This window comes from Phacochoerus africanus, chromosome 1, assembly GCF_016906955.1.
Source record: "Phacochoerus africanus isolate WHEZ1 chromosome 1, ROS_Pafr_v1, whole genome shotgun sequence".
Taxonomy (NCBI): Eukaryota; Metazoa; Chordata; class Mammalia; order Artiodactyla; family Suidae; genus Phacochoerus; species Phacochoerus africanus.
In genome coordinates this window covers 191,276,012-191,288,953 of record NC_062544.1, presented here as the reverse complement: position 1 = coordinate 191,288,953, position 12,942 = coordinate 191,276,012, and the positions used below count along the sequence as shown (strand labels likewise).

General features: G+C 39.8%; 1 protein-coding gene across 4 annotated transcripts in view; it reads right to left on the bottom strand.

Annotated features, from left to right (window-relative positions):
* Positions 1–2,668: 2,668 nt before the first annotated feature.
* Positions 2,669–12,942, bottom strand: part of FNDC3B (fibronectin type III domain containing 3B) — a 345,183-nt gene continuing 334,909 nt past the window's right edge. For 3 of the 4 annotated variants that reach the window (XM_047786565.1, XM_047786572.1, XM_047786578.1), the window contains one exon: positions 3,894–7,423. In XM_047786565.1, the coding sequence (XP_047642521.1) occupies positions 7,112–7,423 (312 nt within the window). In that variant the 3' untranslated portion in view covers positions 3,894–7,111. Of the gene's footprint in view, positions 2,883–3,893; positions 7,424–12,942 lie in introns of those variants that run through there. The other variant, XM_047786588.1, reaches the window with a different exon arrangement.

Here is a 12,942-nt window from a genome sequence, read left to right as displayed (position 1 = left end):
CTGTAAAACTAATTTTCATTACATAATAATACATAAATGCATTTTTCACCTAAAAGGCAAACATATTAGTTAATACTAAAATCCTCTTTGATTGTGACCTCCCACTCCTTGCTAGGGTAAATCCAAGTTACAAATTCAGATTGTATCCTTCCAGACTTTTCTTTGCACTTGGCCAGTAGAATATCTGTTGTGTTTACCGGTCAGTTAATGAATGGTCACAGAGTTCCATTAAATGCCTTGTGCCAGTAAGTCTTCCACTCTTAGTCAAGAGGCTCTGTACATTGGAGTAGAACTTCAATGCACAGGGAATTTATAATTCTGCCTTAACCTTCATTTGCTGCTTGCATAAATCTTGAAGATAAGTCAGGAGGACAACTGGGGCTGTCTCAGACATTGTTGAGCATGTGTACAGCTCTGCACAGGCACATGGCCTTCTAGACCCCAAGAACTATGTTAAAAGCTTTAAAACCCCCAGTGGACATCTCATTCCTCAGATCTTGAAGTTTTGGGCCAGTTCTCGTTTGCCCTCATTGGTATGGCAGCCTCGAGTAGCTGTAGTGTTAAAAAATTGCACTTTCTTTCAACAAACACCCTGGGTATAAGCTTTTCCCATAGAGCAAGCTCTGAGGGAGGTTGAAAACCACCACTCTGACAGTGGGGCTTTTCCAGAGAGCTATGACAGGTTACACGCTGTGTTGCGGATGAAACATTTTGAGGTGCTTCAAACCAGTGTGCTCCTTTCAGTGGTTGTAGGGCTGCTGGTTTTCAAGGCTGCTGGGGAGCTGGGGTATATTGAGTTAAAATACCACAAAACCTGCTGTTCCTACCAAGGTTCAGATTGTTAACAGGCATTTGTTTAATTTCTGCAGCTCTTTAAAAGTTTTCAGAACTTTTTATGCAGTATTTTTTTTTTTGGCCCATGTTTTTGCTACTTTTATGGAAAAGCAGATTTACAGATATCCTTACACATTATTCATGGAAAGTCCTGCTCCTGCCCACCCCACCCTCTATTTTCTGTTGACAGAATTGAGGCCAAGGCTTTTTCTGCTATTAGACGTCATCATCCATATCCATGCCAGGGATTTGGTAGGAAATGTAGCCACATGCAGAGCAAATGCCAACAACGACAGCTATTATTCACCCCTGTCTATAGCCATTCCTGAAGAAGATCTAGAGTTGCCCAGTCTCTCAAACTTCATTGGAATCTGGAATCCCTGTATTTCGTGGGAAATTTCCACACTTTAATTTATTGACCATTATTTTTTAAAAAATCAAAATATTGCAACCAAAATAACACACCTTGGCAAAGACCAAGGAGAAAGTGTCTTATGGATTTCATCACTGCTATGAGAACTTTTCTGACCAAATTTGTCAACTGAGTTAAACCTTTATTTATTTTTTAAAAATTTTATTTTATTCTTTTTTAGCTTCTCTTATGTGCCAGAGAAGGTGCTGTGAACTGCAGGGCTGAGAGTGACTTGCTGCCTTGGCTACAGGTTCCTTTCCCCCAGCTTTTGAGGTACTTAAGAATCTAGCAGTGGAGGTGGGAAATTGTTTTTAGTTACCACCCTGAATAAAGGGTACTGGTGCCTGTACACAGATTTAATTATTACCTTTAATTAGTCTAAGGCAAGTATCCTGAGAAGTATTTAAAAGGATCATTTTGCAGCCCCTCCATATAGGAAAGTATGCATGCACACCTGTGTTGGGGGGGTTATGGACCCACCATGACTAGGATAGGGAAGGGATAAAATCATAGTTGCACAAATCCTTCTGAGCACTGGAGGCAGAATCCCATGAACGCTTCTTTCATGGTTTAGTCACTTACATAGGAGAACACAGCCTCTAGTAGCTTCCTGTGAGAGGGTGCCTGGGAGGCAAACTTCTGTGTGCTCCAGTTTCTAAAAATGCCTTCATGATACTTTACACTTGACTGATTAAGCAGGTGAGAAATCTCTTTCATTCAAAATCTTATGCACTTGCCTGATTCCCCGCTTGCTGCTCCACTGAGAAGTATAAAGCTACTCTGACTTCTAATCCTTCTACCTGACCATCTTTGATGGGGAGCTTCTCTTGGTCCTAGTTGTGAAATTTCTAGATGGTGTGCCTTGGCAGAAGTCCTATTTTCCTCCTTTGTGTTGAGTGCCCTTGTAGCCTTTCACCCCGGAAACTCACATGTTTGACGTCTTCCGCTACATTTTGTTTTTTCAGGCCTTCCTATTACTTGGATATCCAATGTCCTAGTCTGATCCTAATCTCTTTATCCTTTCATTTTTTTCCCCCTAGTTTTTGGGTTACTCTCAGTTGCAGCTTCCAACCCTTCTACTGAGTGTCTAATTTCTAAGAATGTTTCTGTTCTTCACGTGTTCCTTTTCCATAGGTTTCTATCCTTAGTCTGTAGGTGACTTAGCTTTCCTCATCTCTTTGGGGATATGAGGATTTTGAAGCTTTTCTTCACGCTTTGCCTCTGATTCTTCCGAGTTGTTGGCTTTGGACTTTTTATTCACGTTAGCAGCTTTATCAGATGTCATGTTACCTTTGGTTAAGCTGGAGGACTGAAAAGCTGATAGAAGATTGCTGACTGAGTTTCACTTTAGAATAGTGGTTCTCAATCTTGGCTGTACCATGGAATCACCTGGGGAGCTTTAAAAAAAACAAAACACTGATACTCTAGAAATACTCATTTTATTGGCATAGGTCTGAACACAGGGATTTTGAAAAGCTCCCCAGGTGGTAGCCAAGGCTGGCATGTACTATCAAAGGGTGCTCTGGTTGGTTTAGCTGGACCCCTTTATCTTCAGGTAAGACTCTTAGTCCAGGGACTGTTACCTTCTCCTGTGGATAAACTTGGTTCCTGCAAGAGTGGAGGGACAGTAGTCCAGCTGAAAGAAAATGGGGATGGATTTTACGGATGTAATAGCATTTTAAACAGCTTTCTACCAATACTATTTTAGGCTCTTCTTCCCCTTCACCTCACTTCAAAGGAACATGCTTCTGTCAGTTTTTGAGCCTTCAGTGTATTCTGCATGTAAATTGAGTTGGCACTCATTTGGTCTCTTGCTAAATTCGAATTCAGCTTTCTTCTGTCAGGCTTCCAAAATTGTAGTGCTAATAAGTCTCTCCCATTCTTCCTAGCATTGAGAGCAGTTGTGACTTAAAAAAAAAAAAAATCCTTCACTATATTTTCAATAGTGAAGTATTAGGGGCATGCAAAATTTGATGTATTTAACTTGACATTTTTACCCCAAAAGATGACTACCATTCTTCATATGAGAAAGTGAACTTTGAGTTATAAACAGTTTCCCCATTCATTTTCCCCTCAGAGAAAAAAGATAGTAGGGACTTCTAGCAAAACAATACAATCATGACAAAACCATGGTTGTAGTAGGACCTACCTACCTCTATGCTTTATTGCTATTGTTGTTGTTGAATGAGACCTGCAGGAGATCAAATCTGTGCCAGTCCATCACAGAGGGGCATGCCAGGTGCTAGGTGAACAGAGGGAGACCTGGGCACCTGAGTCTGGCATATGGATAAAAGGTTAGACAAAGAGGTAACCTTTGATCCACACACACTCTGACAAAGAACTGGCAGCCCATGGGCCAATAGGGTTCACAATCCCATGTTATTTGGCTCATATTGGGAAATCTGGATTTGTAGCTTCTTTTGATAAATCAGCCTATGAGATTACAGGTGGCAAGCCTGCAGGACCTCAACCAGGAGGAGCTGGGTCAGAGCCACCCCTTTGGATGGCATGGCAAGCATCCTGCACTAAGCCACCTTCCTAGCCTCTAAAGGCATTTGAATTTCCGACCTCTGGGACATGGTTTAAGTTTTTAAAAAGCAACAACAACAGTAGCAATCCTATTCACTGCAGAAGAACCCTACTTAAGTCAGAAAGATTTAAAACATTTATTGGGCATAAATATATTACATATACACTACAGATACAGTTAGGTATTACATATAGCATAGTATTTGCAAAATCTATACATTAAAATTGATATGGCAGTTTTAATACAATGTATATGAAATAGTCTAAAATTTACAATACAGGAAAACGTATGATTATTTTTTTTTTTCTCCTAAAGTTGAAAAGTTTGGAATGTATGTCCAACAGTGAGGTAAAACATTTTGTCTTTCAATTTAAAGAATTGTGCAAGGATAACATTCAAACACATTCAATTAGGGCACTTTTCAATTTTGACAGGAATACTGAATTACTGTAGCCAACAAAACATGGTTAGAAAACGCCAACGTTTCAAGTTGATAAGAACAAGGCAGCTAATATGCAAAAATTTTTTTAAAAAGTTTTCTTTTTAAACAATTTGATGACAAAGAGCATTTTGCTTCACATGACTGGAATTTCTTGTGCCAGGGAGGAGTCTGACATACAGAGCATCAGAAAGCCATTCACTCGTTTCTACATACTGCAAAAGGGCAAAGAGAGAAGGTTAACATAACACTTTATTTTATTGTTCGTGTGTAATGGCAATATATATATAGTTCTATATCAGTATCACATATACATATTTGTGATAGAAAACAGAGCCAGATAGAGGAACCATTTTTTTGACTGAAGAAAATTATAATGAATACCACTGAATATTGGAGAGCAATAAAATAAAGTGCCATCAGCTAGTGTTTCACACACTTCAGCTTTCCAGGGGCAAAGCAGATAGTACGAACATCTCAAAAAGATCAAAATATTCATAGCGGTTTTGGTCTAAAATATTTCATTAAAAAATTTCAACCAATTCAGAGAATTTCTTGATAGCAGCAGTTCTGAAATGTTTCCAAAAAGGGGCTTTTTTTTCCTCCTGCAAACGGGGTTCTTGTACTCAGTTGAATCTTCATTGCTTAAAAAAATGCCATCTCCCCAAAACACCTGCATGAAATTGTTTCAGAAAATGCAGATGCAATGTTACACTGGGTCATTTTATACATTGAGAGGAATGAGTTTTGGAAGGCCAGAACTTTGGCAAATATATGTTTACCTTGATGCCATCAGTTTGCAAGGCTAATTCAACTAATATAGTCAATGACGAAAATACAGAATTTTCTAGTACTACATCAATGTAGGCACACAGAATAATCATTGATCTTAGCACTTTCTCTCAAGAGATGATTTTTTTGGGGGGTTCATGTAAACGTTTCAATCACTGATAATGGATTTTTTTTTTTTTGGCATTTAATGCACTAGATGCTCTTTATCTTTAAAAACACAAGAAAATGTCAGAAGAATGATACTACTACAGATGTTACCAAGGAACAAGACTGACCTAAAATTACAAAAGTATAAAACACAAAAAAAAATAACATGCTACAAGGGAAAATTAGTACATAAGTACATTTTAAAAATTTTACAATAAATAAAGATTGCACTGTAATTGGCATTTAAAGTACTGTATGCAGAATATAGTATAAATAAACCAAAAACAAAATATTGTTGGTTTCCCCATGACTTTGGTATGGGAATATTATAAGCTAGTACAGGATACTGCATTTTAAGACAACATAGACCAAGCACAAAATAGCTATGATCAAGAAAAACCAAGTAGCAAAAATATACAAAAACTGAAGCAGGGGGATACACTGTGTCTGTTGCACCCTTTTGGAATATATTTGCACCTCCAACTCTTAAATGTCCCTGAGGTACGCGAACATTATGGACTTCATATAAATAATCCAATGACTTTGGGTTAAAACTGATTATCTCATGACTCAAACATGCAAGGATAACACTTTGCACTCCAATAGCACCTGTTGATCAAGGATCTCAAAGCACTTACAAACATTAGAATCCCCATTTTATTTTTTTATTTTTAATGCATGGGAAAACTGAGGCACAGAGAGGTAAAGTGACGTGTCCAGGTCACGCAGCAAGTTAGTGACAGATTCAGGGAGAGAATCTCGGCTCCTTGACCCCCAAACACCCTGTGCTTAATTACCACCAAACACCATTCCCTCTCCACACATGGCCAGGTCAACCCCACAAAAATAAGAACTACAAATTTAGATGACTCTTTTAGGTTTCATCAGTTTTTGTCTGCTGTTAGATTAGTATTATGTGCACTGAATTTAGGTATTGAAATTCATTCACTTCATTGATACCTCAAAGAACAGCCTGAAGAAGGCAAATCTTTCAAAAATAATGAGCTGACGTGTAAGAAGATTGCTCACGATTAGTGTAAATCATGGACAATGGGCAGAGGCACTAAACTGTCACCAGTTCTCGTCATACAATTCTGGTCAAACATAACAGAATATAATAACTCTAGTGATTAGATTAGAAGTAGTTATATACAAAGACAAACAAACAAGTTAAAGCAGCTTTTAAAATAGCTGAACAAGGAAACAACTAACTATTGCACAATGCCCTCATAAAGTTACTGCTATGAATTGACGTGGTAAAATCTACAATGCTCCATAATTTAGAGGTGCATTTTGGTTACTTGATTTCTGAGACAGGCAGCTCATAGTGTTAAAATCATAAGAAATAGAGATTATTAAAACATTTCAGATTAAAGTACACATTTTGATTTCAATGAGCTAAACACAGTTAAATAACTGAGTGACAAAATGGTTGTTTAGGGCAGCCTTATCTGAGTGAACACATCCTCTATGTGGTTGTTTTTGTGTGGTAATACTATGGCAACACTGAAATCCTAGCCCTGTAACTACACACACTGTGATTCATGTTCACAGATACAGATGCTCAAGACATAAGAAGTGACTGGTAAATATAAATCACTAAGCTGTAACATGGAAAAAAAAATCAAAGGCTTGCAAAAGACATCAGTGAAAACAGGTTAAAGGCAAATCTGAAAATTTTAAAGAAAGAGTAAGCTAGCTTTTGGTATCTGGTTTGCTTTTCTTTTCTTCTTTTTTTTCTTTTTTTTTAAAAAAAAAAAATCCAGTTTAACCTCTTCCTAGTTTTTGCATTTCAAAAAGGTGCACCAAAACACTGATATTTTTTTTCCTAGCTAAATCTGTAAAACAAGTATATAAATCAAAGAACAAAAGGGCTTAAAAAAAGGGAGTATCTGAATAAATGTGTGTATTAAAATGTGTAGCATTAAGTTCATACCTCTAGTTTTGTTGGGTTTGTTTACTTCATTAAGAAGTACTGTAATATAAAGGCAAATAAAATGGACAAAGTTGCAAAGCCGACCACAATGAGGGCTGCAAACTGTTCATCAGTAGGCATCATGCTCTTCATTTTGGGGTCATCTAAGCTCCCCATGTCCCCAGTAGGCATGACCTCCCTTCGTTGTAGTACAAAAGCCGCAGAGGGGCTGAAGGCTCCGCTTAGCTCCTGAGAGGTGTCTAAACAGCGACGACATGCACACACGCGGAACCTATAGTCTGTGTTGGTCTGGAGGCCTGAGATTTGGAATGTGGCTTCTTCTCCCTTGTACACCTTTGAGAAAAAGAAAAATCCTGGTCAATTAATTTATAACAACATTGTGGTCTCTGCAATAATAATCATATATAACACTGGGGGCCTTGTGGACCTGGCTTGGTTTAAATGAACTACATTATTAAGAAAAATGTTATGGAAAGGTATTTCTCCCAGTTTATATCTCATCCATAAAGTATTCCAACCTACTCTGAACAGAACGTAACAAATCCAGTGACTCTGATATTGATAAGGCACTGACTAGAACTGCAGCCGACATAAGTTAATAAGGATGCACCTCACTAAAACTTTTATAATTTAGGCTATAACTCAGAAGATGATTTAATTCCTACAAAGGGCTCTCTAATTTTGGTGCACAGAACAAATCAAAATTTTTAAGACAGGAGTTCCCGTTGTGGCGCAGTGGTTAACGAATCCGACTAGGAACCATGAGGTTGCGGGTTCGGTCCCTGCCCTTGCTCAGTGGGTTAACGATCCGGCATTGCCGTGAGCTGTGGTGTAGGTTGCAGACGCGGCTTGGATCCCGCGTTGCTATGGCTCTGGCGTAGGCCGGTGGCTACAGCTCCGATTCAACCCCTAGCCTGGGAATCTCCATATGCCGCGGGAGCGGCCCAAGAAATAGCAACAACAACAACAACAAAAAAGACAAAAGACAAAAAAAAATTTTTTTAAGACAGTTAAAAACAAATTATACAAATAAAGTGCAAAGTCTCAAGTTGAATGATTTTTTGACAATTGGCTCTACTTCTTCAAGATGTGCCACCTCCACCCCTGAGAGGTTAACACTACTAGGAATGCTCACTCTGTAACTTGTTTTGCCTGCTTTAGAAGTTCACACAAAATCAAACACTATGCACTCTTGTGCCAAGGAGATTCACTCATGTTATTCACTCGGTAGTTGTTCCTTTTACTGAAGAATAAATATTCCATCATATGTCTATACCTGGATTTATCCTTTTGTGTGTGTGTGCGTGTGTGTCTTTTTAGGGCTGCACCGGTGGTATATGAAGATTCCCAGGCTAGGGGTCTAATTGGAGCTGTAGCCACTGGCCTACGCCAGAGCCACAGTAATAGGGGAGCTGAGTCACACCTGCAACCTACACCACAGCTCACTTCAATGCTGGATCCTTAAACCACTGGGCGAGGCCAGGGATCGAACCTGCAACCTCATGGTTCCTAGTCGGATTTGTTTCTGCTGTGTCACGATGGGAACGCCCTCCATTTGTTTTCTGGCAAACATGTGTACTGTTTCCAGTTTGGGTTTTTTTTGTTTGTTTGTTTGTTTTGTCTTTTTGCTATTTCTTGGGCCACTCCCATGGCATATGGAGGTTCCCAGGCTAGGGGTTGAATCGGAGCTGCAGCCACCGGCCTACGCCAGAGCCACAGCAATGCTGGATCCGAGCCACGTCTGCAACCTACACCACAGCTCACGGCAATGCCAGATCCTTAACCCACTGAGCAAGAGCAGGGACCGAACCCGCAACCTCATGGTTCCTAGTCGGATTCGTTAACCACTGCACCACGATGGGAACTCCCAGTTTGGGAGTTTTATAGTAGGAGTACTTATTTTTGTACCAGTCTTGGAGAATTAAGTTTCTATTTTTCTTGGGTGAGTACCTAGGAGTAGAAGTTCGGGATCATAAGTCTACGTTTAACTGCATGAGAAACAGTTTTCCCAGGCACATTTCTCTGCACTCCTGCCAGTAAGTAGGAGTTCCAGTTGCTCCACCTGCTCACCAATATTTGTTACTGTCAGTCATTTATATTTTAGTCATTCTAAAATGACTAAATTTAGTACCTCATTTAAATGAGAATAGTACCTCATTTGCATTTCCCTGATGCCTAAGGGTGTTTCCCACCTTTTCATGTGCTCATTGGTCAAATACCTTCTTTTGTGAAGAGTGTGTTCAATAGTTTTGTCTATTTTTCTTTGCTTTTATTATTATTTGTAGGGGCTCTTTATATAATCTGGAGTTAAGTTCTTTGTCAGATATGTGTTGTGAATATTCTATCCCAGTCTTGTGGCTTACCTAATCATTTTTTAAAGAAAGTTTTTGATGCAGTCATATTTATCACAAATTAACATTTAATTAAATTTAATGGTCTGTCTTAAGTGTTTCCTATCTGAATGACCTTTTCCATTAAGAACCTAGGATGTTTTCTTCCCCTTTGTTAACTCTAATACAATCACCAGGAGGCATACTATTATGAGGACTGGAAAACTACCTAGTTCACTTAGAGATTATCACCTTTTGAGTTGACTGAGGATAATAGGAATCTCTGTGGGAGGGTGGAAGAGAGAGGTCTCACATGGTTCTATCAAAGTGGTACTGATCCTCGGAGTTCCCGTCGTGGCTCAGTGGTTAAGGAATCCGACAAGGAACCATGAGGTTGCAGATTCGATCCTTGGCCTTGCTCAGTGGGTTAAGGATCCAGCGTGGCCATGAGCTGTGGTGTAGGTTGCAGACGAGTCTCAGATCTGGTGTGGCTGTGGCTCTGGTGTAGGCTGGTGGCTGTAGGTCCGATTAGACCCCTAGCCTGGGAACCTCCATATGCCTCCGGTGGGGCCCTAGAAAAAACCAAAAAGACAAAAAAAAAAAAGGTGGTACTGATCCTCAAAAAAACTTAGAGGAAATGATAATCACCTTAAAATTACATAAAAATCCATGATAGAAAAACTAGCTGGAACTCAACCAAATCAGTAAAGCGATTTGGCTGATTAATAATTAAACACAAAAGTAAAATTAACTGAATACTTCCTAGCTGACTGGCACTGAGTTAGCATCTGTAAAGTGCTTAAACCATGCCTGCTTCATAAGTAACTGCACGGTAAAAGTTATTATTATTACTACTACTATTTAGAACTTAAAAACTACTCCAAATATATTAGTAAAATACAGCAATTAAAAGTGATAGGCTCATTTTCAACTGATAGGCCATCTTAGTAAAGTTATGAATTTTGCTCATTAATACAAATCCCCTAGAAAATAAAAAAGAATATTTCCAACAAGCTCAACTTTGAAACACTCTCCAGCTAAAGAGAGTTAGTGGGAATCTGCACATGTTTAGCGTTTCTAAAGCCCAGCATGTAAGCTTCTATAAGAAGCAGGGCATTCTACCAGAGAATACAAGTGCACTGGCAACTTGTTAAGTATTGAGCAAAGAGAAAGAAAAGGGATACACTCATAGACAGAGAAAATGAACTTAAGGTTACCAAGGGGGAAACAGGAAGGGGAGGGATAAATTAGGATGTAGAATTAAAGTACACATACTGCTATATATAAAATAGATAACCTACATGGTCCTACTGTATAGCACAGGGAACTAGAGTCCATATCTTATAATAACCTATAATGGAAGAGAATATAAAAAAGAAGATATATATATGCAAACCTTATCACTTTTCTGTACACTTTGCTGTACTGTAAATCAACTATATTTCATTAAAATTTAAAAAAAATAGAAAAGGGATCAGACTTCCAGCGTTCACCTGATATTCAGCCTTTTAAAGATTTTTCCTCCCTCATTTTCAAATTTTACAAGTAGACTTTAAAAGTCTCATTGTACATCTGTTTAGTGACTAAACCCCAGAGTCAATTCTGTTTCTCATACTTTTCCAGATTCACCCTTGTTTTTGCCATTCCCTTTTTAAGACCTTAAGCATGTTCCTCCTGGTTAAGTTACTCTTTTTTTTTTTTTTTTTGCTTTTTAGGGTCACACCCTCAGCATATGGAGGTTCCCAGGCTAGGGGTCCAATTGGAGTTATAGCTACCAGCCTATGCCACAGCCATAGCAACGCCAGATCCTTAGCCCACTGAGCAAGGCCAGGGATTGAACTCATAACCTCATGGTTCCTAGCTGGATTCATTTCCGCTGTGCCATGACAGGAATTCCAATTTACTCTGTTTCTTTAAAGACTGTGGCATGTGTCTTAGCAACTGGGGTTACAGACAGAACTGGGCTGGAGCAATCAAGAACAAAAGGGCTGTAAGAAAACCCCCAGTGGTACTGAGAGACCACTCCTTTCTCATAGCCCAGTGATGGGTTATGTTAAACGGATGTTTTAAGATGAGCTCGTTGTCATGGTGACTGCCCCAACCCCCACACAGCCAGCTATTCAGGAGTTCAGACTACATCATGACAGCACTGTCTACGAATTATTTCCCAGCATGTGGGTGGTCTCAGGAAAATGATGCCATACATTTTTTTTTTTTTCCTTAAAGAGACCTTTTCATTGTGAAAGCTCTTACTTTAATTTCCTAAATTAGGATGCTCAAGATGGTATCTTCTGAGACAAGTCCTTTCTTCAAAACTGTTGGGAATTCCTGTCATGGCGAAGTGCAAAAGAATCTGACCAGGAACCATGAGGAGGCGGGTTCCATCCCTGGCCTCGCTCAGTAGGTTAAGGATCCGGCATTGCCATGAGCTGTGGTGTAGGTCGCAGACATGGCTCGGATCTGGCATTGCTGTGGCTGTGGCATAGGCGGGTGGCTATAGCTCAGATTAGACCCCTAGCCTGGGAACCTCCATATGCCACAGGTGTGGCCCTAAAAAGCAAAAACAAAAAACAAAAACAAAAAATAAACCAAAAACCAAAAAACCCTGTTGGGACCATTCATGAAGGGAATAATTCGCAACTTATAGCACCAGCATATTATCAATCTCTTTGCTTTCCGTTCTGCAGTGGGTCAGGTACACAATCCACTCTGGCTCTATGGTGATGATAAGTTAATGTTGGGATATTTACGGAGTTGGAGAAGAGCTGCCATCAAAGCCTTAGCTGCAAGCTTTCTTGATACACCTCTTTTTTTTTTTTTTTAAAGGGCTACATCCGAGGCATATGGGGGTTCCCAGGTTAGGGGTTGAATCTGAATTGTAGCCACTGGCCTACACCACAGCTACAGCCAACACCAGTCTGACTTACACCACAGCTCATGGCAACGCTGGATCCTTAACCCACTGAGCGAGGCCAGGGATTGAACCTGTGTCCTCATAGATGCTAGTCAGATTCGTTTCCACTGAGCCCTGACGGGAACTCCCAAATAGACCTCTTTCATCAATTCTTCCCAAGGCCTCACCTCTTGAAATGTTTATACACTTATCAGAGGTGAAATATTGTAGCTGCTGGAGCTCTTCTATGCAACCCTGGGGATCTGGGTCTGGTCTGACTGGGTTACTGGAAGGTACTGGGCAGATTCCGCTCAAGTAGAGGAACAGCAACTGGTATGTGGATTCCAGGTCCAAGTCCCTGATCTGCTACTTTTGAGGCTTGTGACCTTGGGCAAGTAACAGCTTTGGGCCTTAGTTTTCTAATCTTTAACATGGGGACAGTAGCAGTACCTAACAACCCCAAGGGGGGACTGAAGATTAAATGAGAACTGTATGTGAAAAATCCTCTGTGAAAGGGCCATGCTGGAGATAAGTCATCCTTACCAAATTTGGTCCTCCTGATTACTCTGGCAGGTGAGTACTGCTTCCATTTTACAGATGAGAAAACTGAGTATCAGAGATGCTATCAA